This window comes from Lichenostomus cassidix, chromosome 11 (assembly GCF_008360975.1).
Source record: "Lichenostomus cassidix isolate B80296 chromosome 11, HeHo_3.0, whole genome shotgun sequence".
Lineage (NCBI taxonomy): Eukaryota > Metazoa > Chordata > Aves > Passeriformes > Meliphagidae > Lichenostomus > Lichenostomus cassidix.
Window position 1 is genome coordinate 20,276,787 of NC_139492.1, and position 24,411 is coordinate 20,301,197.

General features: G+C 41.6%; 2 protein-coding genes and 1 long non-coding RNA gene across 8 annotated transcripts in view; 1 reads left to right on the plus strand and 2 right to left on the minus strand.

Moving 5' to 3' along the window:
* The window catches only part of LRP3 (LDL receptor related protein 3), a 29,816-nt gene extending 16,924 nt beyond the window's left edge, over positions 1–12,892 (minus strand). Inside the window, exons 1-3 of one of the 3 annotated variants that reach the window (XM_085072104.1) lie at positions 12,777–12,892; positions 7,690–7,737; positions 191–329 (exon numbers count right to left, since the gene is read on the minus strand). In XM_085072104.1, coding sequence (XP_084928230.1) covers positions 191–329; positions 7,690–7,737; positions 12,777–12,843 — 254 coding nt within the window. In that variant the 5' untranslated portion in view covers positions 12,844–12,892. The other 2 variants (XM_085072105.1, XM_085072107.1) reach the window with 2 other exon arrangements.
* A 118-nt stretch (positions 12,893–13,010) lies between these two features.
* Positions 13,011–17,906, plus strand: LOC146432444 (uncharacterized). 4 transcript variants are annotated; one of them, XM_085072109.1, is made up of 4 exons: positions 13,011–13,894; positions 14,032–14,205; positions 14,666–14,802; positions 17,799–17,906. In XM_085072109.1, exon 1 carries the CDS (start codon positions 13,011–13,013, stop codon positions 13,818–13,820), a length of 810 nt encoding a protein of 269 aa, XP_084928235.1. In that variant the 3' UTR covers positions 13,821–13,894; positions 14,032–14,205; positions 14,666–14,802; positions 17,799–17,906. The 4 variants fall into 4 exon arrangements, with proteins under 4 accessions (XP_084928235.1, XP_084928236.1, XP_084928234.1 ...); XM_085072110.1 differs by having other exon boundaries at positions 14,666–14,796; XM_085072108.1 differs by having other exon boundaries at positions 14,666–17,906.
* Positions 14,612–20,216, minus strand: LOC146432445 (uncharacterized). The gene is made up of 4 exons (XR_014854611.1): positions 20,131–20,216; positions 19,709–20,007; positions 18,692–18,788; positions 14,612–14,730 (listed from the first exon to the last, which is right to left on the minus strand). It is a non-coding gene; the product is annotated as an uncharacterized LOC146432445 (long non-coding RNA).
* Between the last annotated feature and the right edge of the window lie 4,195 nt (positions 20,217–24,411).

The following is a 24,411-nucleotide window of genomic DNA, read 5'->3' on the forward strand; positions in this document are numbered from 1 at the left end:
ACATAGTGAAGCATTTTTAAACAGAGAGAGGTGCCCAACCTGTAATCATGTTCCAGCATAACCAATTTCAGCTTTCTTCAATTATCCAGTAGCTCTGAAGACAGTCTCACATTGGTTATCAGGTATGAACTCAAATTTTGTTTCATTTCAGCAAAACAATCCTTTACCTCTACAAAATATCAAACCATACCTAATCGTTATCATGTCTCCATGATCTCCTTGAATGTACCAGCTGCAGTTTACAGCTGGAGGATAGTTCGATGGCCAAGAAGGACTATAGATGACTCCCCGTCTCTCTGTGTGCTGTTCCAGTTCTCCACTGCAAGCAGCTGTTAAAAAGGGGAGAAAAATAGTATTGTTAATGCTTTGCCTAATCAACAATTCATATTAGCTTCAAGAGCTTCCATCAGTTTCTGAGGACTGCAGACAAACAAGAGTCAACAGTTTTAGCCTCTCACTGCTTTCTTCCCTGCCCTGTTTTTTAATGAAGACACCCACACCAAGTGTAGTTAAGCATAACCTGCATTTCAATGCAGGACCCATCAATAATCTTCTATGAATCTACCACAGGCTACAATCAATATTACTGCATGGATCTGCCAAGAGGATGTAATACAGAAATCCTTCTTACCAGTTTCCCAAAGACTAGGTAGGTCACCCAGCATGTGAAGAAGATCCATGCTAACGGTAAAATAGCCAGTACCCCATTTTTGTTGTAACATGTTCCTGGATATGTTGTTTATTCTCTTAACCATAGAGACCTGAAGAGTTTGTAATAGTTAAAAAAATATCACCCACCCACCACAACCCCATGTCCCACAAAAAAGTAAACTGGAGTCCAATGTTAAATGTTTTCATTGAACATTACTAAAGTACTCTAAATTCCTTTGGAATTCATCTAGATGGGGAAAAATTTCAAGACGGGGAAAAGAGCAAACAAGGCCAAATAAAGCTCAGCATTTTCAAAGCACATCTAGTTCTTCCTATGGAAAACAGCAGGCTACATCAAATACTTATAATTTGTAATTAAGCAATTCAAAAATGAAAATGAAATGTTCCAAGGACAACTTGAAAAGCTGTTCTGATAGGAAAACATACTCTTAGCAGACTACAAGAGGAAAAATTCTTTGTAATGTAATAGCTATTCTGAACATTACCCAAAAATACTATTTAAATTATTTTTAAAACAAATTACTATCTAGAGCACGACTTGTGGACTGCAGTTGAATATTCCAGTTTTTGACAGACGCTTACATTCTTGTAGCTGAAAAACGCAGCAAGGGGAGAAAAAGGCTGCCTATACCTTGCCACCTCATACACATACGCATCCAAATACGCTGCATTATAAATGAGAGATTCATGGTATTGCTTGAAATCTAGCCACATAAATACATCATTTTCAATTCCCAGTCAGGATCAGGTTTAACTGCACTGGGGGGATGGAGGGGAGGAGTGTCAGCAAAGCTACTTGGCTGCAGTCAAGTCAGGTGGCAGGGCTGCCTGGGGCACTCCTGGTTGGTGCTGGGACTGGGCTGCAATATGTCCCCTCAGGGAAACCTGGGCCTGGCACTATTCTGTTTGTTCACAATAAGCACTTTTGAAGTGAGAGCCACAGGAATACAGAAAGCATGATGTAACTTACCTGAGGCAAAACATAAAAACGCTATTATTTTTACTCTCCAGGTAGGGTATTCCCCTGAAATACGTGCATATAATTTCTACTAGTTTCAAAGGCCACAAAAACATACTGAATACATAAATACATTAAAGCATTTGTTTCCAAACAATATTTTGCAGTAATGCAGTTACAAAAACAAGAACATTTTTGTTATCCATTTCTAAAACCAGAGAGGCTCCATGCTATGCTCAATGCTGGAAAATACTGAGATGTAGTTGCAATTGTAGAATTATAAAAGCGAATATATAAGATCCACAGGACTTGTCAACTCTAGTTCTCAGTTTCTTTAGGTCTACAAATGTGGTCCTCCACACACTTGTTACTGCATCGACATATCACAGGAGCAAAAGAGGAGCAAGAGCTAGCAAACACATAAAAGACCTCGAAAGGCTGCATTTCCTAACTGCCAGGTTAAGAAAAGTTCAAAATGGGAACAAAACAGAATGCACAAAGTGAAAGAACAAATACACCAGGCAACACTATCCAGATGCTTCCAGTAACACCTCTGCAAATATTTCTGCTGCCCTTGTACCAAATAATGTTCTGGATTAATATCCCTTATTCATAGTATTTGCAATAGAACAGATCACAATTACACAAAACTTACTGGGTTTCCATTCTAACGAATTCCTATTAACAGGCTGATGGCTCCACATGAGCACTTCCATTCACATATTCATCAGTGTAGTTAGTGGAGCTATTATTCTCCCAAATACTTGTTTCTCAGTTTTAGGAAGTAATTACAAAGACTCTGAGAAATAGTTACTTAAGTATCTCAGGTCTTTTTAAGTAGTATCACTACATTTTTTTTCTTTTGTAATAATGTACAGTTTCCCAACGTAGAGGATCTGTTGTAACAACACAGTTCAGGTCTTCAGTGAGAAATCCTTTTTCTTGCTAACACTGCACATCTGATGTAAATGCAAGACAAGGAAAGAAAAAGCGACAAAAGAAACAGATTTTTCCTTTTAACAGAAGAATTGTAGCTGTTCAAATCTAAGGATGTAGCAAGGTAAGGGCTGCACTGACACTATATGCCATTCTGGGCAGTTCATCTGACAATGGCTATTGTTGCCAATACTTTACCATGGCCTTATCCCCTCTGACACCTATCAAGCATTTCAGACTTTTCCTACTTAAAATCAAAAGGACAACCACTTGGCTCTTGCAAAGGGTTCTGATTTGAATAGACCACTAACCTGAATTCCTATCTGTTTTGGTTTAAGACAATTTAAAGGAGAAGCCTCTGGGTCTAGCTGTCTCCAGCAGGGTTCCAAGTAAGTAATGAACGCAACTAGATTAAGTGAAAAAATAAGCCTTTACTAACAAGCAGAACAGCAACAGCCAAAAACAATAGTAAATAACCACCAGATAAAAAACTGCTCCATACTGATTCGCCCCAATCAAGCCCAGAGACACTTCAGAGACCAAGTCAGAGAAGTGGGTATTTGCTTCATTCGGTGCACCGGATGTGTGGAGAATTCTCTCCGACAAACACACACACACCAGTACTCCAAAAGCACAGTGTTATAGGTAAAATTCATGAATATTCATTACATTCTCCAGGACAGGAGTGGTTATACAAATTACTTCTCATACATCATTAATATTATTAGCGATTTCTTGTGCTCAATGGCAAAAGGATTCCTTTTGCCCCCTTTTATCTTGATAAGATTAAGGGAATCCACAAGGCCAGAACTGTTATCAGCCTTCAGCCCTGGACGGGCGCCGTGCTGGTGGAAGGGGCAAAAGCTCAAAGAAACAAGGATGGTTGAAGTGCAAATAGATTTGGGTTTTCTATTTGACCACTCCTTTCTCAATCCCGAACAAAAATCCGAACAAAAATTGCCAGGCACACCCCTCCGAGATAGTGCCCTGGATTTCGAGCACGTGGGTCAAAGGACAAAGGGTGAAATGGTGTCAGTCTTTTCTGCACCGCCCCTGCTCCATTCTTTTATCTCTCACTTGGCTTATCTCGAGATGGCTGGAACCCTGACTGAAGTTCTTTGGATTCAGAGGGCTAGAAACTCACGGTGGCAATTTGTCTTCCTAGAGGCAGTGAAGATAGAGTGGCTGGGCTGGATCCTCTTGGCTGTGTGCGGCTAAATGGCAGCTTGAACCGGGGTGGGCTTCACTGCCCTTTTCTCCCAGTGCAGTGCCTCTAACACCTGAAACCGCGAGGAGGGGGACAGACCAAGACTAGGGCTGGAAACAGCTTTTTGCTACTGTTTTCTCTCAGTGTTGTACCTCCGACTTCCCGAACCACCACAGGAGAAGAGACCAAGCCTGGGGCTGCAAACGACGTCACTGCAGCTTCCCATTGCGCGATATGTCCAACCCCGCAACGGCGAGGGGCAGAGAGGCTGCCCGGGCAGCTTTTAAGAAATGCGTGCACCAAAGCAAACTCACACACACACACACACAACACACACGCATAGAGACACAAGATTCCCAGCCATGGAACCTTAACGATACAATAACGATTTCTGGGCACATTTGATTATGGAATACGCTATAATTTGTATTAATCACACCAAGACAATATTGCCAAAACTTCATTACACTATTTTAACAATATGCCACTGTCCTCTAAACCTGCTGGAGTAAACTGGGGACACACACACATACACCCCTCCCAAAACTACTATAGCGTTTATCCAAACCTCACTTAATTGCCTTATGGTTTTGATGTGGGTTTTTTTCCCCACCAACACTCATTACTATAGGATTTGCAAATATCAATCCTTCCTAAAGCAGCCGCCTGCCTCTCTACTCCTTGTGCAATAACTGCTGCAAGGCAGACAAGGTGAAGCACCTGAGCACCGATTTCAGCAGCTCTTTTTTCACCCACATAAATTTTGAAAGAAAAGCCTCTACTAAACACAGCCTTCAGTGCTAGCAACCAAATGGTAAAACCATTTTGGTAAAACCACACAAGGGCAGAATTTTATACTGTTGGGGCTTCAGTCTCAATAAAAGGGCCCTACTTCCATCCGCAGCTCCTGGCCATGAAGTCTGCAAAATCACTAAGTACTGTGTTATTAAGTAGGGCTTCAGCATGACACTGTAATTACTTAAGGAAAATAAACAGAAGCCTGTTCAAATTGCCAAAAAATCTAAAGGAAAGGGAAGTTCCTAAATAGGAAAGTACAGTCCTGGATTCTGAAGGCATTGTCATCAGTGACAACATGTAAGAATAGCAGTGATAACACTTTTTCAACAATTCTTCTTGTCTTTCCAGAGCTTTTCTGCACAAACCTAAAAGAAAAGTGAAATCCCAATTTACTAGAAGCTCCAAACTGCTTATATTTCCCACATTTAGTATTACTGAAGACACATAAAAATATCAATTCCTGGACTGGCAAACCAACCAACCAAAAATCTTACTGAGATGGTGCTTTTAAAGAAAAGATACATTATAAACACAGACAATAATAAATATTCCACAATTAAAAAAAAAAACCCAAACAACAACAAAAAACAAGCAAACAAACAATGAAAAAGAAACCCCCAAACTTTAAACAAATGCCAGAAGCAATCTGAGTTAAGAGAGTTTCTGTCAAGAGGAGATCTCCCCCTTATGAGGGGGAGATAAATCTTAATTGCTTTCTGTAATCATCAAATGGATGTCTTCTACTGTAAACAGTAGTAGATTCCCTCTGCCAGTTAAATATGCCACAAATATATGCAATGAAGTTTCCAAAAACTTTACACTAATAATATTACTCCTATTTTTGCAAAAGCAACTGTAATAAAACAGACACTGAGCTTCGCCAAAGGACAGCACTGAGGGTACTGTGCCGGAATAAATTTTCAGACAGTCCCAGCTGAAAATAAATCCTGCAGCTTTACACTCTTCTGCACCAGGGCCTGCCACAATCACAAGGAACACATCCCAACCATCTGCTCCAGGTTAAAAGATGTTTTGCACCTGCCACAAGGAACCTCCTCTCAAAATCAAATGCTTGGCAATATACATTTCCTCAAGTAGCTGTCTCAGGGTCGGCAGGAAACTCTCTCCAAGTTCTCACAATGCTCCTCAAGGAGGGCTTGCACATGTGGTTTAATGCAGATCCCTTATGCCTGTGGAAAAAGAAGACTTAAGGCTCCCCTTCACTTTGCCCAGTCTCCAGCTGGCTGCTTCTGTCCCTGCTCAGAATCAACGATGGCACTGTCCAAGGGTTCAGCTCACAGACGTGAAAAAACTGGAGCTCACACTTGCTCGATCAATAGGCTGACCTAGCTTTCTTCAAGCACGTTACAGAAGCTACATCCCCAGCTCCACTTACACCATCATGAAACAGGATAACTCAAAACTGTATGAAGACAAAAAAGCCATGAAGGCTACAACACTCTGAGGTTTTCAGCATACTTTAAAAAATAAAAGCCAGACATAACAACTCTATTTCTAGTGAAAAAAAAGTGTTAGAAAGCAGCAGAGCCAACTGAAAGAAGCTCTACATATTTTAGGCTGAAGAAGTATCACTAGTCTAAGTAAGCCACTGTGTAATTACTCAGTTTACACTTTGTAAACTCATGTCTCATACACCAAAGATGCCAAACTCCATCAAAAGCTAAAGAACCATCCAAGCAGAACATACTAGGACATAAATGACACTGTGTACTTTTTGCAATGAAAGAATGGAAAATACTGTGTTGCAAACAATACATGTCCTGTATGGCTTATCCACACTTCCTCTAAGCTTAAATTAAGCAGGTTACCTAATCATAAAATTACTACCTTTCCCTGATTTAAACTTTCTCTCAACCCCCAACTGTTGACTTGAACACTCAAGCTCCCACATTAATTGATCTACTATCCTAGAATTTTCTGTTTTCCCATATCCTTTCGTCCCACCCCCTTATATTAAAACAGAAAAAGCCAAGTAAGTTGCAGCCTCTTTGGGCATAAAGTACATCTACACATGAGGGTGGACTGACAGGCACAAGAGGGTCCTTATCATTAAGAGGACCCTGACTGCAATATTGCCACAGTGCCAGTAAATCACAGTACTGCACAGATAAGGAAATTACACAAAGCGCTGTGATTCTGGTTTAATTTCCACGCTAGCATTCATAAGACATTTGTAATATTCTTGTTTTAGCTTCTTCAGGAATGAGCCACCTTCCCTGACGTGATGCTCCCAGGCACATTTCCTAAATACAGAGTTTTCCCCTAAACGTATCAGCACATATTATGATCTTAGCCTCAAGCTTACAATTTTTATCTATCCCAGTGACAATGATGCAGACTATAACGCTGTTGTGGTTTAAGCCCAACTGGAAAATAAGCCCCCACAATGACAATGATGCAGTCTATAACCCTGTAAAGGTTTAAACCCAATTGGAAAATAAACCCCACGCCGCCACTCCTGTCCCCCCACCCCCTCAGGTGAGAGACAAAATACAGATTACGGGTTGAGGTAACAATTTACTGGAAATAGCAACCAGTATATATAAGAAAACAAACAGCGACAGCAACAACACTAATGAGAACAGCGTGTAAGAGGGGATGATGCCGCGCAAAGCGCTCACAGAGCGCAACACGACGCGGCCCTCGCTCTCGTCGCCGCTCCGGCCCCGGGACAGGAACGGAAATGGCGGCGCAGCCTCCGCACAGCACCTTTGTCTTGCACCCGCAGCCGCGCCCACACGGCTCCAGCACCGCCCCTCCCGGCACGGGGACAACGATCCCTGGCTGTGGCTGGCACCGGGACAACGATCCTGGCCTTGGTGCCACCGGGACGACGATCCCTGGCCTTGGTGCCACCGGGACGACGATCCCTGGCCTTGGTGCCACCGGGACAAAGCCTAGGAAAACTTAAGTCCTAAACGTCCTAAGATGTCATTGTCAGTCTGTCTTAAACAAACGTCATTAAAAAAGGTCACTCTCTCATTAGAACATCTCTTTGTATGGAAAAGAAACAGTAACAGCTCAAATGAACAGTTAATACAAATAAAAATAACATCTCAAATGAACAGTTAATACAAATAAAAAAAGTATACCTTACCTAATGAGGTAACAGCGCTCTCTATTTTCCCAGTTAGGAAGAGATTCACTGCGTAAAGACAGAAAAATAATTTTCAGACAGGTTCTAGTGGTGGCACAGGGTGGCAGTCAGAAGTTAACTATTCTTAGGTATTTGGTGGGGTGTTAGCATAAATGCTTTGCAGTTTTCCAACAAGAACTTTGCTTATCTGCACAGGCAAGTCATGTAATCAACTATTATCCTTCACTGTAGATAAAACGAGTCAACACACCATGTTAGTTTAGTATCTGCGAAACATGCTATCAAAAGAAACAACTGCCAATCTATTCTAAATTATCTTCCATAGGATTTATTTTCATTGAGGAACACAGAAGAACAATCACACTAAAACATTTATCATCACAGCTAGTGATTTTGTCTGCTTAAATGCTGGATAATAACTAATGCCAATATTATCTTTAAATACATCTCTGAATAAAGCGAAGTTTGCTCCCCTCAGGTAAGTACCACCTTGAAAATCAACTGCTAAAGCTAACACGATTGCCTAGACTAAGCAAAAGCAAATAAGTTTTCAACAAGGTCCACTAGTACAATCAAAACAGGATGAGGCAGTACTTGCAATACATATCTGACTTGCAAATTAAGTTCCAAAGACTTCATTTTCTCAAAAGTATCCTCTCACAGTGTATACCAAGTGATCTGGAAAGAGTAGTTATTGCCAAAAAAAAAAATTTGTCCTGTGTCATTGTTGGTTCAGAAGTCAGCATTAACATGCAGTTTCATATTAGCTTCCCCACACATTCTTTAAGGCACTTCTCTAACAACTACAGCATGTTCCACTAACCGCTCTCATTAAAACAGTAATCTGTAATCTACAAAGATAGCCTATTAGTAAAACGACAAATACTTACAAGAATTAGAAAGGTTTAAAACATTACCAGAAACTTAATTTACAACATCCCAGCCCAAGCACTCACTTTGACTTTATTCTGCATATATTAAGTCTTAAATTTTTTAATAGTTAATCTCCTGGCAAGAATTTAGTTAAAACATCACCAAAAAATCAACAATAGGAGAAGAGAGGAAGAGAAACCATCCCTGTTCCCAACAGTCACTTAGGAAGCAGCTGACAATTAACATTATTTATGTCTGAGAGTGTGGGCCCCCATTGTCTTCTACACTGCCTACACACATCACAAAACAATTACCTTCTGACTACCCTCACTACATTCTGGCATAACTTAAATCAGCAGAAGAGGTACATAAAGTACCAGACACTAAAGGGGTGTAAATGAAATATAATCCCTTAGCTTTCCAGTTCAGGCCCAGTCATGTTTTTCAGTCACCATACTGCAGCAGCCCAGGCACCTACAGCTGTCCCTTGCTGACTTACATCTGGCTATCCACAATTTCCATTTTCTCCTTCCTGAAGCCAAAACTTTTTGCAGACAGTGATTTTGGGAAGACTGCTACAGACCTCAGGCTGAGGCCAGGCCCTGCAAAACAGAGAGAAAGACTGCTCCTGTCATCACTTGTCACAGACTCCAGGGTCACTACCACAGGGACAAGGGCAGTGACTTCTACCTCCTTCTAAGTGGTCTTGGATCTGAGCTTTTAGGAACACACAAAGGAAGAACGGCAACTAAATGGCAGTGCATATATGCTACAGCTCGAGGAGAAACACACCTGAGCCACAGATTTGTGTTAATAAGCTTTAATACCATGTTCAAAGGACTCTAACAGCAGTGATTTTATTACGAGTGTACAGTAACATTTGTTATATGATAATGACAATGTGCCATGAAATTATTTCTTCTTTCACAGTGCTAGCTTGCTCTGTTAGGTGGGAAAGCCTAACAGAAGCATCAATGCTTACCTAGAAGCAACAATACCATGCTGTACCAGGAAACAACATGGTTCTGTTAACTCTGTTAACTCTGCCATTTGTGACAAACTCTGGATTGCAGCAGTAACAGCAACACAACATTTCCTCACACAATACTAAAATGTCCCTATTTCTGTAAGCATAGTAATATAGTCATAAAGACTGAGATTAAATTAACCCATGATTATGTCACAAATTTATATTCATGAGAATTAAAATACTTGGTTGTGCTCCAAAGAAAGTGAATTAATATACTCTGCATAACCATTATCAGCACAAATGAAAGCAGTGTTTGAAGACATGTTGTATGGAAAAGTCTGGGTCTGTGCTACCATTCTACAATCTTTCTTCATGTTTCCTACCTGAATACTCCAACAGCCGTAAGAGAACACAAACTCTGAAGGAGAGGTTTCCTCACATGGCTTACAAGCTTACATGGCTATGCCCTTCAAATGGAAATAAGTAGGATAAAGACAAGGGGCATAATAGAGTGGAATTAGCCAACTCACAGCTACATTACTGAGGACTGTTAAACAGAGAGTCCTAGCTTACTACCAGAAATATTTACAGACAGCCTTGCACACCACATCTGGCAGATCCCTAAGGAAGAGAACCCCCTAAAACCAGTCATTTATCTCTGAAAAAAACTTTCATTAGCTGCAGTTGCAAGTTCTTTGCTCTCATTTTCAAACCAAGAAGTCGGCAAAAACAGTTCTTTAAAATAAAATCTAAGCCTCACATCAGACACTTTCCCAAGCAACTGAATAAGCTTAGTTTCCAATAATCATTTTGCTCACTCAAGACCATCAAATCAAACCACAAGAGCACTGCAAACCAGCAGTCAGCTCTCAAAACCATCAGAGGCCCGTAAGAAAGAACAGCCATTCCCTGTTGATTTTCTTGTCTCTTGTCAAAACAAAACCTTGTCAAAATAAAAACAGGTGAGAGACTAGGGTATTAGAAAGTTTTCTAGATGCTCTTTTTCTTAACTGTTGGAACAGTTATGGGAAAGACAGGAAAAAAAAAACCAACCCAGAAGTGGTTCAGTTGGCTTGAACTCCATGTAGGAAACTTACTGTGCCATTCATTTGTATTGCTAAATAATTCTCAGGGTGAGGTTTTCAGCTGGGAAAGCAGCTATTTGGTTCAAAAGGGAAATTTACATCTTGGCACCTCCAAACCAACTGACAGCTACAAGGCTTTTCCCATAGCCAGGAGAGACATCAGTTTCACCGATTCCTTCTTATTTGGTAACTTTCTATGTCCTCCAGAATTTCTCAAGAATGACAAACAAAATGGCTTCATAAAAGAACAGTTGAAACAAACCCAATTTCAGTCTTTGGAGCAGCAGTTTACAGATGAGGTCACACAGCAATGGTCAGTGGCAGTGCATTGATACAGACATCAAACACCCACACACAAGCTATGGGAAAACAAGAAAAGAATGGCAAGAAGCAAGAACCAAAAACAAGGATGAAAGGAAAGGACAGACAAGCAGGAAGTAAAATACAAAAATAGTTCAAGTAGCAGCATTGTATTCTTATGGGTTCACTGAAGCAAAATACCTTACAAGCTTCCCACCTCTCATGTTTCTCAACTTCCACTACTGTCAGTTGTGCAAGGAATAGGAATAAAACATTCCAGCTGAAAAGAAGAGCCAGACAGTGAAATTCTAGAAGTCATAGAAAGCAGAAATCTACTAAACTGACATCACCCACACCTAAATAAAAGTGTTCTCACTTCAACTCTGGATTTTACATAACCTTTTATTATCTCATTAGTCATTTTAACAATAACCATGCTATTTCTGTCAAATAACAAAAGCTTTAACAAAGGTCTGACTGGGCCATTAGAAAACCCCAAAGCAAAAACCAAAACACCCCCCGCAAAAAAAAACCATAAGAAATTCAGATATATAGTGAAAATATGTATCTTTCTCTAACTTTAAATAAACAGTGCAACAGACATTATCCTCATGCTGTAGCACATCTCTGAAATCCCATTAAGACTGAAAAAAACAGAAGAGTTGTACTACCTGGATGTTCAAACGGTTTTATAGTTTAGCTAGCTTTTTACATTGCAATTATGTTAATTAAAATAGATAAATTTGAAATAACCAAAGGCGACCTTTGAACTTCAACTTCCTAGATTTTTCGAGGCAAGCACTGATGTTAAGGAAGCACTTTTACAAAAAGAGAACAAGCAGTCTGGCCACAGATATCTCTCTCTGATCGTTTACATAACGAATAGACCTGTCACTTGGAATTATTAAAAATTAACTCTAATCCACTTCATTAGTAAAGCGATGTGGGTTTAGCACCTTCTGGATTAAGGAGCTGTGACAGTTTATCAAGTAAGTGTCTGGAGAGCTCAGTGCAGCCCCAGCATTGCTCAGCTACATGAGGTTCTCCTGACTACACTGCCCCACCAGAATCATCTGGCAGGACGCAGGAACAGAGCAGTCAGCTCCAGTTACTCCTAATTTCACGTGCCCCTGTTAAATACACGGGGTCTATCGGTCGCTCGTTCTAGTCACAATGCTTCTGCCTAACAAAAAACATCTTCCCTGCAAAATGGACTGACAGACTGGAGACCAGTAATACGCTTCACCACGTTGTCACTGCTTAACACCTGCTGTGAAGCAGAGCGGAGAGCAACCACTTCAAGCAGAAGGCAGGGAAGAGAGCAGAATATGGCAGAGACACAGAGGGGGAGAAAATGTTTCTTCCCGCTGCCACTCAAGGGCCAGGCAAGCGCGCAGCGGCGCCGAGCAATCCCTAACCGAGACCCGGCGCTGCTGCCTACCCGCGCCCCACACGAGCTCACAGCCCGGGGAAGAACCAGCGATGCCTCCTGAACTTTTTTTTTTTTTATCAGAGCCATGCGAGGTTATGGCAGCGGTTCCAGAGTCAAGGGGAAGGCGATGGGTTCCGCTGCTCTGCGCGGGCCCCCGACAGCGGCCGGGAATGGCAGCCCGAGCATGGCAGCCCGAGCGGGTGTCTAAGGGACCCGTGGCCGCACTGCTCCTCGCCCCGTTCGTAAGAGGGGTGACGGGAGGGGACTCCGCCGTCACAATTCGGTGCGTTGCAGCCTCGTCCCGTCCCGCGCCCCCTGCCCACGGTCACTTCCCGTAGGGGAGGTGGGGGCCCAGAAGTCCCCACAGCCGATGCCCGCCGTGTCCGGACATACCCCATCGCCAAGGGAGTGGCCGGGCCGCACTCACCCAGGCAGATGGCAGTGAGCGGCGCCAGCGCGCTCTGACGGAGCTCTGCGGCCGCTACCTTCTCCATGGCGGGTCGCTGTCGCCTGCCCTTCAGCGCGGGCGGAGCCGTGGCGGCTCCGGCACCCACCGAGCCGCTACGCCGAGCCGCAGGAGCCGGCGGCGCCGCCGGCCTGCGGTGCCCCCGCTCGCCGGGGAGCCGGGAGTGGCGCGGGCGCCTGCCGCGGCGGCGGCCCCATGGCCGGCCCGCACTCCCACTCCGGGGCAGGTGGCAGAGGACGGACCGCAGCGCCGCCGCCGCTGCCCCACGTGACAGGCCCGCCGAGCAGCTGCGGCTGCCGGGCCAGAGAGCAAGGGGAGCGCAGCGCCGCCCCGCTCCGCGTACACCTGAAGAGCCGCCGCCAGCGGGCGGGCGGCGCGGGAGGAGCGCGGCCCGGGGAGGAAGGAAAGACGATGGCCGAGCCCGCCAGCGCAGCGCCGGCCGCCGGGCTTCCTGTCAGGCACAGATTTCCTCGCTCTCGCCGCGCCCCGGCCCCCGCGGCCATGGCGCACCCTGCCTTCGCACTACGCGGGCGGGCCGTGCCCAGCGGCAGGGCAGCGCAGCGCCCCGCGGGGGCCGCCCGTGTGCCTAGAGGATGCAGGGAGCCGTGGCCCCATGCCGGGAGGCCGCGCCCACTGCCGCCGCCGCCGGCCCCCTCTGCCGGGAGCTGTCTCGGCCCAGCGGGTCAGCCGGATGCCCTTTCCCGGCAGAGTTCCGTTCGGAGGTGCGCTGCGGATCCCGGGCGACAGTGGAGGCGCAGGAAACGGCTACGGCAGTTGGCTGCGCTGCAGCTCCCAGGAGTGAACGCTGTGATCGGTGACCGGCGCAGGGTGAAGAGCCTCCTCAGGAACGCGGCTGTCCTCAGAGCTCTCACAGTTCCTTCACTAGTACGAAGGGTTGCGACCCAAACTCGGACCCTTGCAGGTCCTGCCGACCGTGAAACAAGTCATCTCGTCATCAAACAGATAACGTATCCACTGCAAGGCAACCAGTTTGGATTAGTATAAACGACATAAACCCATCCTGTCCCACTGAAAATAGACGAAGCTTAATGTGTTTACAAGCAGCAAGACGGCAAAAGGTAAGTGGGAACTTCACGAGGAGAATTGCGAAACAGTGCAAGGTGACAGGCACCCCTTCTCAGGTTGCCCTAAACAGCTACAATGAGCCAGCTCTACTTCACGTTTGCTGAACTTTTCCTTGTTTTCCCATTTGCAGGTGCTCACATGCTGCTCCTGAGAACCAGTACCAGCTGCACTGTCATTGGCATAGCTTTTCTCTTTCTAAGAACAGAGCCTCAACGGCACTACCATACAGCTTTCACACGATTGCTGCAACCCACTGAGCAGCATTGTAATTCAGCTACAAATATCAACAGCAATAGAACACTTGGTAACATCACCAGTGCTTAAACTACAAAAATGAGGGCTGTGCTACAGGGTATAGTTTAATCCTTCAGGGCACAGATGAGGTTTTGCTGCATTTCCTATAAACACGGAAAAATTTGCCTACATGCTTTAAAAAAATCGCATCTTTGCATTCTGTGGCCATATCACAGAGGTGTGCAGTCTGTGGGTGTTTACAGCAGAACCTCTTCGATCACTAAATTAAATATTGATTGGTAAATTCAACATCATGAAACAATCACGTTATTGTACTCAGTTTCCCATGAAATGGATGTAATCCCCAGGGTAGAATTCATATTTAAGGGGTTTCCATCCAGCATAAAGGTCTAGCTGCGAATGACACGCACACATATTCACTGACTGGCTGGCTGGCTGGCTGGCTGGCTGGCAAAGCCTCCAGGGTAAGGTGTGATCCAGTTAAGAAAACAGTATTCTGTCATCAACAGGCCCAGGTTCAGCTCTTCACTCTGACTGGACCTGGTGAAATGATCATATTGAATAGGCAGCATTCCTAAGGAAGAATAAGAAAAGCAAGAGACAGCAGTAGTTTTGCAACAAGAGGAACTGGAATGCTGAGGTAAAGGTGAGGTGTTTGCTAACCTTTCAGGAGCATGAGTTAGGATTCTCATTAAAGAGATGCAACAACATAAATTACAATTTCTATACTATGGTAAAAGTATGCTGTGTCAGATTGTCATCTGAGAGGTTTAGATCAGGTACTGCCCAAAACCAGGTTAAATAGTATACCCAAGAATGCTCATGAGCTCGTGTAATAACAAAAGTGGATGCAGGAAGGCAAATGAGTGGCTGTGGAGGGAGTTAGGTTTCTTGAACCCATGTCAGATAACTAGCTCACCTGTTCACATCATCATATCTCTCATACCAAAGGCCCATTTGATGCACACCCAGGTGCATATTCAGACAAATATTTCAGATACTTGTTAATTATGTGTGCCCCATCAAAGAAAAGAGCTGTGCAAGTTTAATTGTCAGTTTGTATGGTGAAAAATAATGAGCAAAGCATATTTAATTTGCCTAGGATGACATGCAATTTAAAAATATTAATTAAACTATGATTGTCATTTGCCCCTAAGTTCATGCATGTAATATTAAACACACAGCTCAGTTAAATACTTTCAAACATGTCTAGAAGAAAATGCCTGCGCACTCTTATGCTTATGGCACCATATCTTGTTTAAAATTAGCGGAACATTTCAGAGTCAGATTCAGTCAGAAAAATAGAGAAAGAGACCAAATTATAATATGGGAAACAGCAGATAAGAAAGAAAATGCAGAAATGTATAAGAAAATACCAGGCCAGGCTGAAGCTACTTAAGGGCAATGGTGCTGACAGTTGCTTTCTGGAGCATCTACAGGAGGCAGATCACAGTGGATGTAGAAAGCACAGACTTAGATTCCCTTTTGCTGATTCTTACTTGATAGTGAGAAAGTCTGGCAGAGTGGTGAAACAGAAGGCTTTACTCAATGCTTGGAAGCACCACAGTTCACCGAAGGACACCTTGCAGCACACAGAGATACTGCTTTAGGCCTTTTTGTTTCAACAGTATAAAGTGTGGCTATAGTAGTACATCGGAAGTTGAGGAGATCCTTACCCTCACTGAGCCACAGACCTGTGCCTTACCTTTTCTTATCAATTCCTTTGTTGGAATTATTATGATTGCAATTCACATTTGCTTATCATCTGGCTCTTAAAGGATACCTAATGGATGACTGTCCTGAGGATCAATAGTATCATGTCCGGTCTTCTTGGGATTAGAGAAATGGATATCAAGTTAAATACTTCTACTGTGCTAAAGATGCAGAAATAATAAGTGTGTCAGTACAAACAAAGTTTACCCATAGGTGAGAAGGCCTCACATTCAGCACAGTGATGACATGTCTGTTCTGCAGATAGAGCCTACTTCTCACGTGTCTGCAATTTTAAATAGCATAATGAATCACACAACATTTTTTCACAGCTAAATTCTTCCTAATCTAACCAGACAGTTCTCAAATCTTTAATGGACCCATGTTTGTAAAATCATTTCATCTGGGTTTTTGGGCAATAATCCTCAAATTATGCATTTGCAAATGCAATAATGGAATGTTTCATAAAAGAGTTTTTCCTCAGTGAGTCTATTATTGTAATTTAAAAAGATTATCTAGTCATCTCTATATTCTGCATTAACCCTTTTTATAATAATTACGAGTAAAACACATCTCTCATTTCCATTAAATAATACCCTTGTGTCTCACCAAAACAGTAGACTGTATAGGATGGAAAGCAAAGTGATGGATGTAGGCTCTTTTTTAACAGATTCTGTCCATGCCACTAACTTGTTAAGATAAAACCCACTCAGTTTAGAGTTATGCTTTGATGTTCATGTAGTATTTAAATAGTATTTAAAATGTTGAGAGCTGACTTTCAGTCACACACTTTTGTGTTCACATAAATACATGTATATATTAGAAAACTATATATGAAGGTACATACGTGTATGCCCTAGCATCTACTGGCCTAGGGGAATTAATTATCACATCACAACATCTGTTGCAGAGCAGAAAGGCCTTGCAAAGTGAGGGCCTTGCTGCCCTTGTAAAATCCTTGCTCACTTCTGTTACTTTACCTAACTAAAAAAGTATTCTGAAAACGACTCAGCTAAACTAGAGGTGAAAAACAAGTTACATAATTGTAAAACAATTATTTGAACCAATAAGTGCTCACTCCATGGGGCTCGTGGTTGGTTACATCTGTTACCTGTTCCTATCATGCTCTATGATGGTTGGTTTAACACATTTGTTGTGCCTCACAAGTATGTAAACTCATAACAGACTAACAGTTTAAGAACCCAAGATTTTTGCAGTAAAGTGTCTTTGCCATACCATTGTGGAGATCATGTGTTTTACACTGCAAACATCCACCTTAAAAACATAACCAGGAGAACCCATCTTAGGTGCTCTACTTCAGGATGATTTGCAGATTATTTTAAAATCACTTTAAAAGAGCTGCGCCAAACTAAATCATTGCTCTAGCCAAGTGTAAAGCCTTCATATCCCATTTCAAAACATATGATATGGAGATGGTCCTAAGAATCTCATTTGTAGATGTTGTATATGCTGGAGCTGTAGGTGCATTCATTCATTTTAACACTTTTGACAGAACTGGATCCCAAAAATGTCATGTAACACCATCAAAATAAAGTTTTTATAAGGTTTTACTGAGTATAATCAAAATTATACTGCATTTTTCAAAATATGTAGTAGAAAGATGAAGACATAAAATGATAAAGAAATGTTGACAAAAATTATGGATTCCATCAATATTACTACTAAAAATGTTAAAATAACTTTGAACTTATCCTGTCCATGTGTGTAATGCCTGTATTACACTGATTACATACAATTTTATTACATTATTCACATCAGTTCCCCCTGCGTCTAGTTTTTGTAACTAGTAAAAGTTTATGCTTCTTTTACAAGCATCCCTATCTGTGGTGTATTTGGTTGAGATTTCTTTAAAGTAAGACAATAATTTTACCACTTCCACAAGTAATTTCTATGCATTTATCTCTTTTTCAGCATAAATCAGTTCCAATGCATGTACAGAGTTGTGCAGAACAGCAAGACTGTGATCCTGTGTAATCATCACTTTTGACAGCTGGCATTAAAGAAAAGTTGGTTAGAAAATGTTAGGTGTAGTAACATAGATTATTTGTCTCGGCCTCACACTGTTCATCTCTAGTTTTATTGCATCACTGCACAGCACTATCTGGCTGCATTTAATAAGGTTTACATTTAGTGACAACTACACTCTCCCCGAAAAAGAAGAAAATTCTCAAGGGTACTTTGCTGCACCAATTTAACACTATTCCTGCCTTGATCTATTATAGATCATTACTAAACTTCACAGTGATCTATTTTCCTTCCTCTTCTTTTGGAATTTGTAATTCATGAGTTCTGTGTAGAGTTGAAAAAACCCTGTTGTAATTCACTTTCATTTTATGAAATGTGATGGGAATAAATACAAGCAATTTGGTATCACAGGAAGGCAATTCCAAATTGTTTGATGGAGAAATACTATAAGAACAATGTATAGGCGTTTTTCCAAACAGAGTGTAAAGCTGTGATATTCCTCTATGACACTCTGAACGTTCAATGAAATCCTGAGTTTGTATCAAGCAGGCCAGATTATGAGCAGCACTTACGTTAGGATAATTGCTTGAAAAACAAAATCACTCTCTCAAAATGGTTCAATTGTCTTTATAACTACTATCAAGGCAGCATTAATTGCATATTAGTTTTTTTTATACTTGTAACTTAGCTCTCTTAACAAAACTGAAGGTCCACACAACCTGCTCCATTAAGTAAATTATGTCTCATTTTTGTTTAATTGTGTTACTGAGATCAGATTTTTGAAACATGCAGCATAATTACAGAAGAGGATTAGAATTGTCTGCATTTCAAATACTTACAGAAATAATTGGAGGAAGTTCATCAGGGCTCCCTCACAAAATTGTGAAGCTGCATTTTATCAATAAGCTCCACTAGACAACAAGTCATTCCAGACACCTGAAAGAAAAAACCAGGTCACAACCAGCACTGTTTTATTTCTCTCTTCTTTTTGCCTTTAAATATTTTCAGTGTGATTCAGTTTTTAAACTATAATCTCAAGTTGCTGCTTTATGTCAGCAGTTATGTCAGCTGTTTCAGGAGGCTGCCATCCATCACAGACCAACACACACACTCTTTCTCTGCAGCACACTCTTCAGCTCTGTGCCGTGGAATCCTCTGAGCACCTTCCCAGTCCCACTGCACAGCATGGAGATTCTGCAGTTTGCGCAAGGACAATGAGTTCCTACACATTTATTTCATTTGTAATGCCACAGTGAAAGGCTATTTCAGCATCACACCACATCTCCTACCTCCATGGTGACTTATCTTTTTATAACTGTATCTGGATTGATTTAAACTGTGGTGATGCTGGTTTTTATTATCTACATAGTAGAAAAGCACTGCAAGACAATAGTGAGACCCCATATCTACTAAGATGTTAAACTTATTTCTCTCTTCTGCCTGTTCCTTCATATCTATTGATGATATGAGTTTGGATTATTTAATTTAGTTTATGATAAATCCTTTTGTGCTTTGGTTATATTAGGGGCTTACTCTCTCTGGTAGCTGGAGTCTTAATTTTCCTTAACATACAAAATGTTTGGTAAATGAGGGCTAAAGTGACTCAAGTAAGACTGTTATTCTTGTAAATGATAGCAGTACCAAAATAAGGCTGTCTCGGATTAGAGACAAATTTTTCTAGGTGGAAAGCGTTCTGAACAAACACCTCCCCGAAAGCCAAGGGCTTCTGGCACCCCCTCCCCCACCACAATAGAATTTCTTAGATGAAAGTGAAAAAAAAACTTTATTTAACAGAACACGCAGAGTGCCCTGCAAGGCACAAGGGAAGGGAAAAACGGGGAAAGGAGTTATTAAACCTGAGTAAACAGCTGGTGAACTTCAGTGTCCTTTTCCTCAGACGTAGTTTCCCCTCTCCGGGGGGCCCCCGGGGGGGCTGGGCGGAGAATTCTCCCGGGGCTCCCCGGAGAATTCTCGTGTACCATCCGCCGGGGGCTCCTCAGGTTTTCCAGGCGAGAAACCAAATCGAAAAAAAAAGGGGTCCAAAAGGAGACGACGAAGAAGCAATCCCAGGGGAAAAACTAGCAGCCCCGACAGCAGCAGCAGCAGCCAGACGAAGCAATGTCCTTTCCTCCTCCTCGCTCCCCAGCGGAGAAGCCTGGGGGAAGAGTTTCAAAACAACCCGCGCTTCTCCCAGCTGCTGAACGAAGTTAAAGCTACAGGACCACATTTCTGAGCATACAAGCAAACGACAGGGAATATAGGATTATCATAACATTACCCCAAGACAAAGGCTGAATTGCATTTCAGGTGAATTAATGCATTTTCAGATTCCTCTTCACCTACAGAAATTCAGAGAATAATAGGCTCAGCGGGTCCTCCGGTTGTCTTTATTACTTTACTTCTTTTCTACAGAAGGAAATGGAACAAACTATCAATACATTCTTAGTCAACATACACTAGCTGCATGAATTACTAGACTTATTTTAGAATTTAAGTAGGAGATCAAACAGATTGGAATTAGAAACATGAAAGCTTCTCTAAATCACAGAATGAACACAGTGAATGCGCATTAAAGCTGTCTCCTAGAGAGAGAACAAATATCTTTGCTCAGAATGCGTATTGTTATCAGAGCAGATGAAAATAGCCACAAGGTTGTTCAGCAATGTGATTCCAGCCTCTGTTAAAATACTGTTGAAAAGAAAGAAAAAAATTAGAAATTAATTAAAGTGTTACATGTTATGGATTGGATCTCAAAAACCAATCAGAGACGTAGAGCTAATTAAAGAATTCATAATTGAGCAAGCAGATAGCAGCCAAGTTACAGCGCTGGGCGGGCGCGGCGAGCCTCCCTGCTATGCCTACAGCACTGCACCCAAAGATTACAAGCCATCAATTTTTATAGCCCTTTTTACCCCCTCCCTTGAGTGCCCTCGTGGGTCTTGACTGGCGTTCTCTTGGGGTCTCGATTGGCCGCGGAATCGTCGTTCTCTGCATTGGTTGGTTGTGCTTTGGGGTACGCGGCTCTCGGGGTTTTTTTTTTTTTTCTTACAAGCATAGTGATTTACGCTGTGACTATCTTGTGGGAACTATGTGAAGCAGCTGCACGGCCTTGTGGGGAGGTTTTGCAAGCTTGGGGCTGCCTTGTAGAAAGAGTTACAATTTGTACAAGGTCATCGCGCAGGCCTTTAGCATAACGTTTTGGTTTTAGAACAGAAACTATTTCTGTAAAAGCACGCTAAAAAGCAGAACTTGACAAGAGTAAAGAACTAAAACTTACTGATTTTCTAAACAGTTTCGTGAACTATGCTTTCTGTAACTTATCACATTACATACAATCAGGCTTATCTAAAATTGAGCATGCACAGAAAAGCAAAACATATAATTAAGACTGAATAGACGTCTTCAAAAGAGTTGAGTTACTGGCTTTTGTAATGTGGAGAAGGGCTGTAAACCACTGCAGTGCAGATGGAGAGGCTGCAGAGCAGCTCCCCTGTCACACCACCCTGTAGTATTCCCACTGCCAGCCCAGCAAATGCTCTCTTGTGTAATATTACCCACCAGTTTGAAACACTTAAAATTTTTAGAGCTGTCTTCCATCCATTCTTATGACTGGGAAACTTGTGCAAAGACTTATAAGTTAGCCAGAGCATGATGTTCAGCAAAGCTGATGTCTGAGGTGGTGGTGCCGGAAGTAACTTGGAGCTGGTGCTCTGCCATTTCACCAACAAGCACTGGATTAAAAATGTCATCAATACTGATAGTACAGTTCTGAACCAGACTCCAAGCACTGCAGCAATTCCACTGTAAACTGAGTAACAGTTATACTATGCAGTACACTTATTATAGACTGCCATTTTACTTGCATCCAATCACCAGTTCAGCAGGAAAAGCACAATGGAAGGTAAGGATAAACAGGCTTCTCCTGTTTCATAGACAATTAAATAATTTTTTTTTCTTTTTTTTTTTTTCCCTACTACTCATGTTACCAATAACTGAAACTTAGGCTCTCTGGCTACTCTTCAATAAAATTTGGCCCAAATGCTTCCTCAAAGGTTATATTTGATCCTAGGAAATGCAATTTGTGTTTCACCTGTCTCAGGGGTTATCACTAAGACTGATGTATGTCTTTGTTTCCCTTAGTTGACTACTATAGCTATATTTTAAAATTCCAGTGGTATGTTTTTATGTATAAATTTCTGTTAAACTCATTCTGCACAAAACATTGCACTTCTTTTTCACCACAATACCCCACATAGTTTTAAAAGTCCTAGTGATTTTACAGTATGAGAGTATCCTTAGAATCAACTAAAATCATTACGTACAATTCTTCTAAATTTTCTTCTCGATGTTCTCAGTACATATTCACATTACAGTGATTTTTGGGTTCATAAAAGAGCAAATTACAGCTAATTTCCCAAAGCTCTTCTTAACATAAGTAGACTGATAACACAGCAAGAATTTGGAACTGTGTAACAGTGAAGCTGTTCCACATAAAGAGTGAAAAAGGATATAAATGAACATATGAGCTCATCTTAAAAAGACTACCTATTTTTCACAGGCAGACTCTTAATGTTGTGTTTAAAAGGACATAACAATGACAATGTATTGGCACTTCAGGACAATAATCTGTTCAGCTAATTTCACTAAAAGACAAAACAATTTTAAAGCACTAGGAAAGAAGAAATGCCAGCCTGTGCTCAGGTGTGAATGTCAGATCTTTACACAGGCTGTGAGCCAACATCTACCAGGAAAAGGACACAGAACATGTCAAGTCCATCGCTACTAAGTCACGAGGTGGATTTCCATGACACAAAATTCTCTGCTCTCTTCAGTGTGTCACTGTGGGTAAACAAACACTGTCTTTCTGGATCCTCAGTGATTCTGCCAGCTATTGACAGGAACAGCTAGAATGGGTATTTATTGTGTAAACAGTGTCCCAAACAAAAACTTGTAGCTTGTCATCAAGGATGGTGGGCTAGCAGCTAGGGATAGGAAATTATACCTGTCCTGAAGATGTAATGTTTTCATCTTGGTTCCATGCTGCTTAGGCTGTTTTTATTATTGCACATTGTACAAAATGTCTAGAAAATAAAATCTGTCTGAAGCATGCAAGTAAAACCCAGTAATGTTTTCACAAATGAGCATGCTAATTCAGACCGCATTACAGAGAGGAGAGGAAAAAAAAAGAAAAAAAAGAAAAAAAAGATAAGTGTTGGAAAACACAGTTTTCCAGCAAAACTTGTGTTAACTAAATAAACCTGAACAAAGCCTCAGCATACTCAGGCCTCAGTAAAAATCCTAACAAGCTGCAATAGCTTGCTTCCCTGAGAACGCTTCGTGAGAAAATATCAAGAAGATGCAGCTGTGTAAGGAATGTACGGGAGTGAATTTGTGATTAACAAAGAATGCAGGAGAAAACCCTGTAGATGTGAGAACAAACTGCAGATACGTGTGTAACTATAATTAGTAACATCTGTAACAGTATATAAGTTTCTCGTTTAGTGAAATAAAATGGAGCTTACACTATATCTCACATTGAGACTGCCGTGAGTTCCCTCTCGCCGCTTCGTCAAATAAGCATAAAGCATGGAACAAAACTACTGCTAGAGATTTGTAGAATAATCAAAGCTGCTTCAACCTTCAATTGAGTTTAAAACCATGAAAAGTCAGATTTTCTTTTGCATAAAGAAAACCCTGTAATCCAATATACCCTTTACTATGACACAGTCTGTGCAGCAGAGCTGTGGATCCTACTTGTATGTCCTAACCAAAGCATGAAAATAAAAGGAGAGCCTGTGGTAAATGAGTTGAAGATCAGGGAGGGAAAATAATTTCAATGATTGAACAATGAGTGAACAAAACTGGCAGCCCTGTGGATTCATACATATATAGGCTGTAAGTATGCCTAGAGAGAAGAAAAATTTAAAAAATGAAAAAAAAAAGAGACAGCGAGTATGAGGATAATCAGTGATTTAGAGGATCAAAACTGTTTTAAGAGAGCACTGGTACTTGTTTTCACAAAGCTTTAACTGTACATATTGTTATGATACAACATCATATGTAAACACGTTGCCTAACAGAGGCAGTAAGATATTTGTCAAAAACTGAAAGACAAAATTGAGAAAATTTCTGCCTTTGCGCTTCCGTGTTTTTGAAGGTTGAGTCATCTGAGATCCTTTTTCATACACATCACCCTCTCACAAGGGATAAATGGTGCTCCTCTGAGCTGACATTCATTTATTTATCCTTGAGGGCAGCAGTAACATGGCTGCATGAATGACTCCCCAGGAGGGCATCCCTTCCCAGAATGCCCATGTGGCTGTCAAAACATTCCAGTTATTTCCTTAGTTGAAGATTAAGGTGCCAGATAGAGAAGTCAACTAAATTAATGAAAAATATTATTTTAATATAAATTAGGAAATAAAGAAAACTGCAGTAAAACCACTTAGGATTGTATCCACTAGTGCCTGGAGTGGCAGATGAACAGGACTGTTGCAAAATGGTACCTACTTAAAATCAGAATTACATGAAGGTAACAATAACTTTTCTAAATAAATAA

Bases quoted from the DNA above. Each gene is read 5' to 3' on its own strand.
- LOC146432444 (XM_085072108.1), top strand. From the start codon at position 13,011: ATGGCCGGCCCGCACTCCCACTCCGGGGCAGGTGGCAGAGGACGGACC.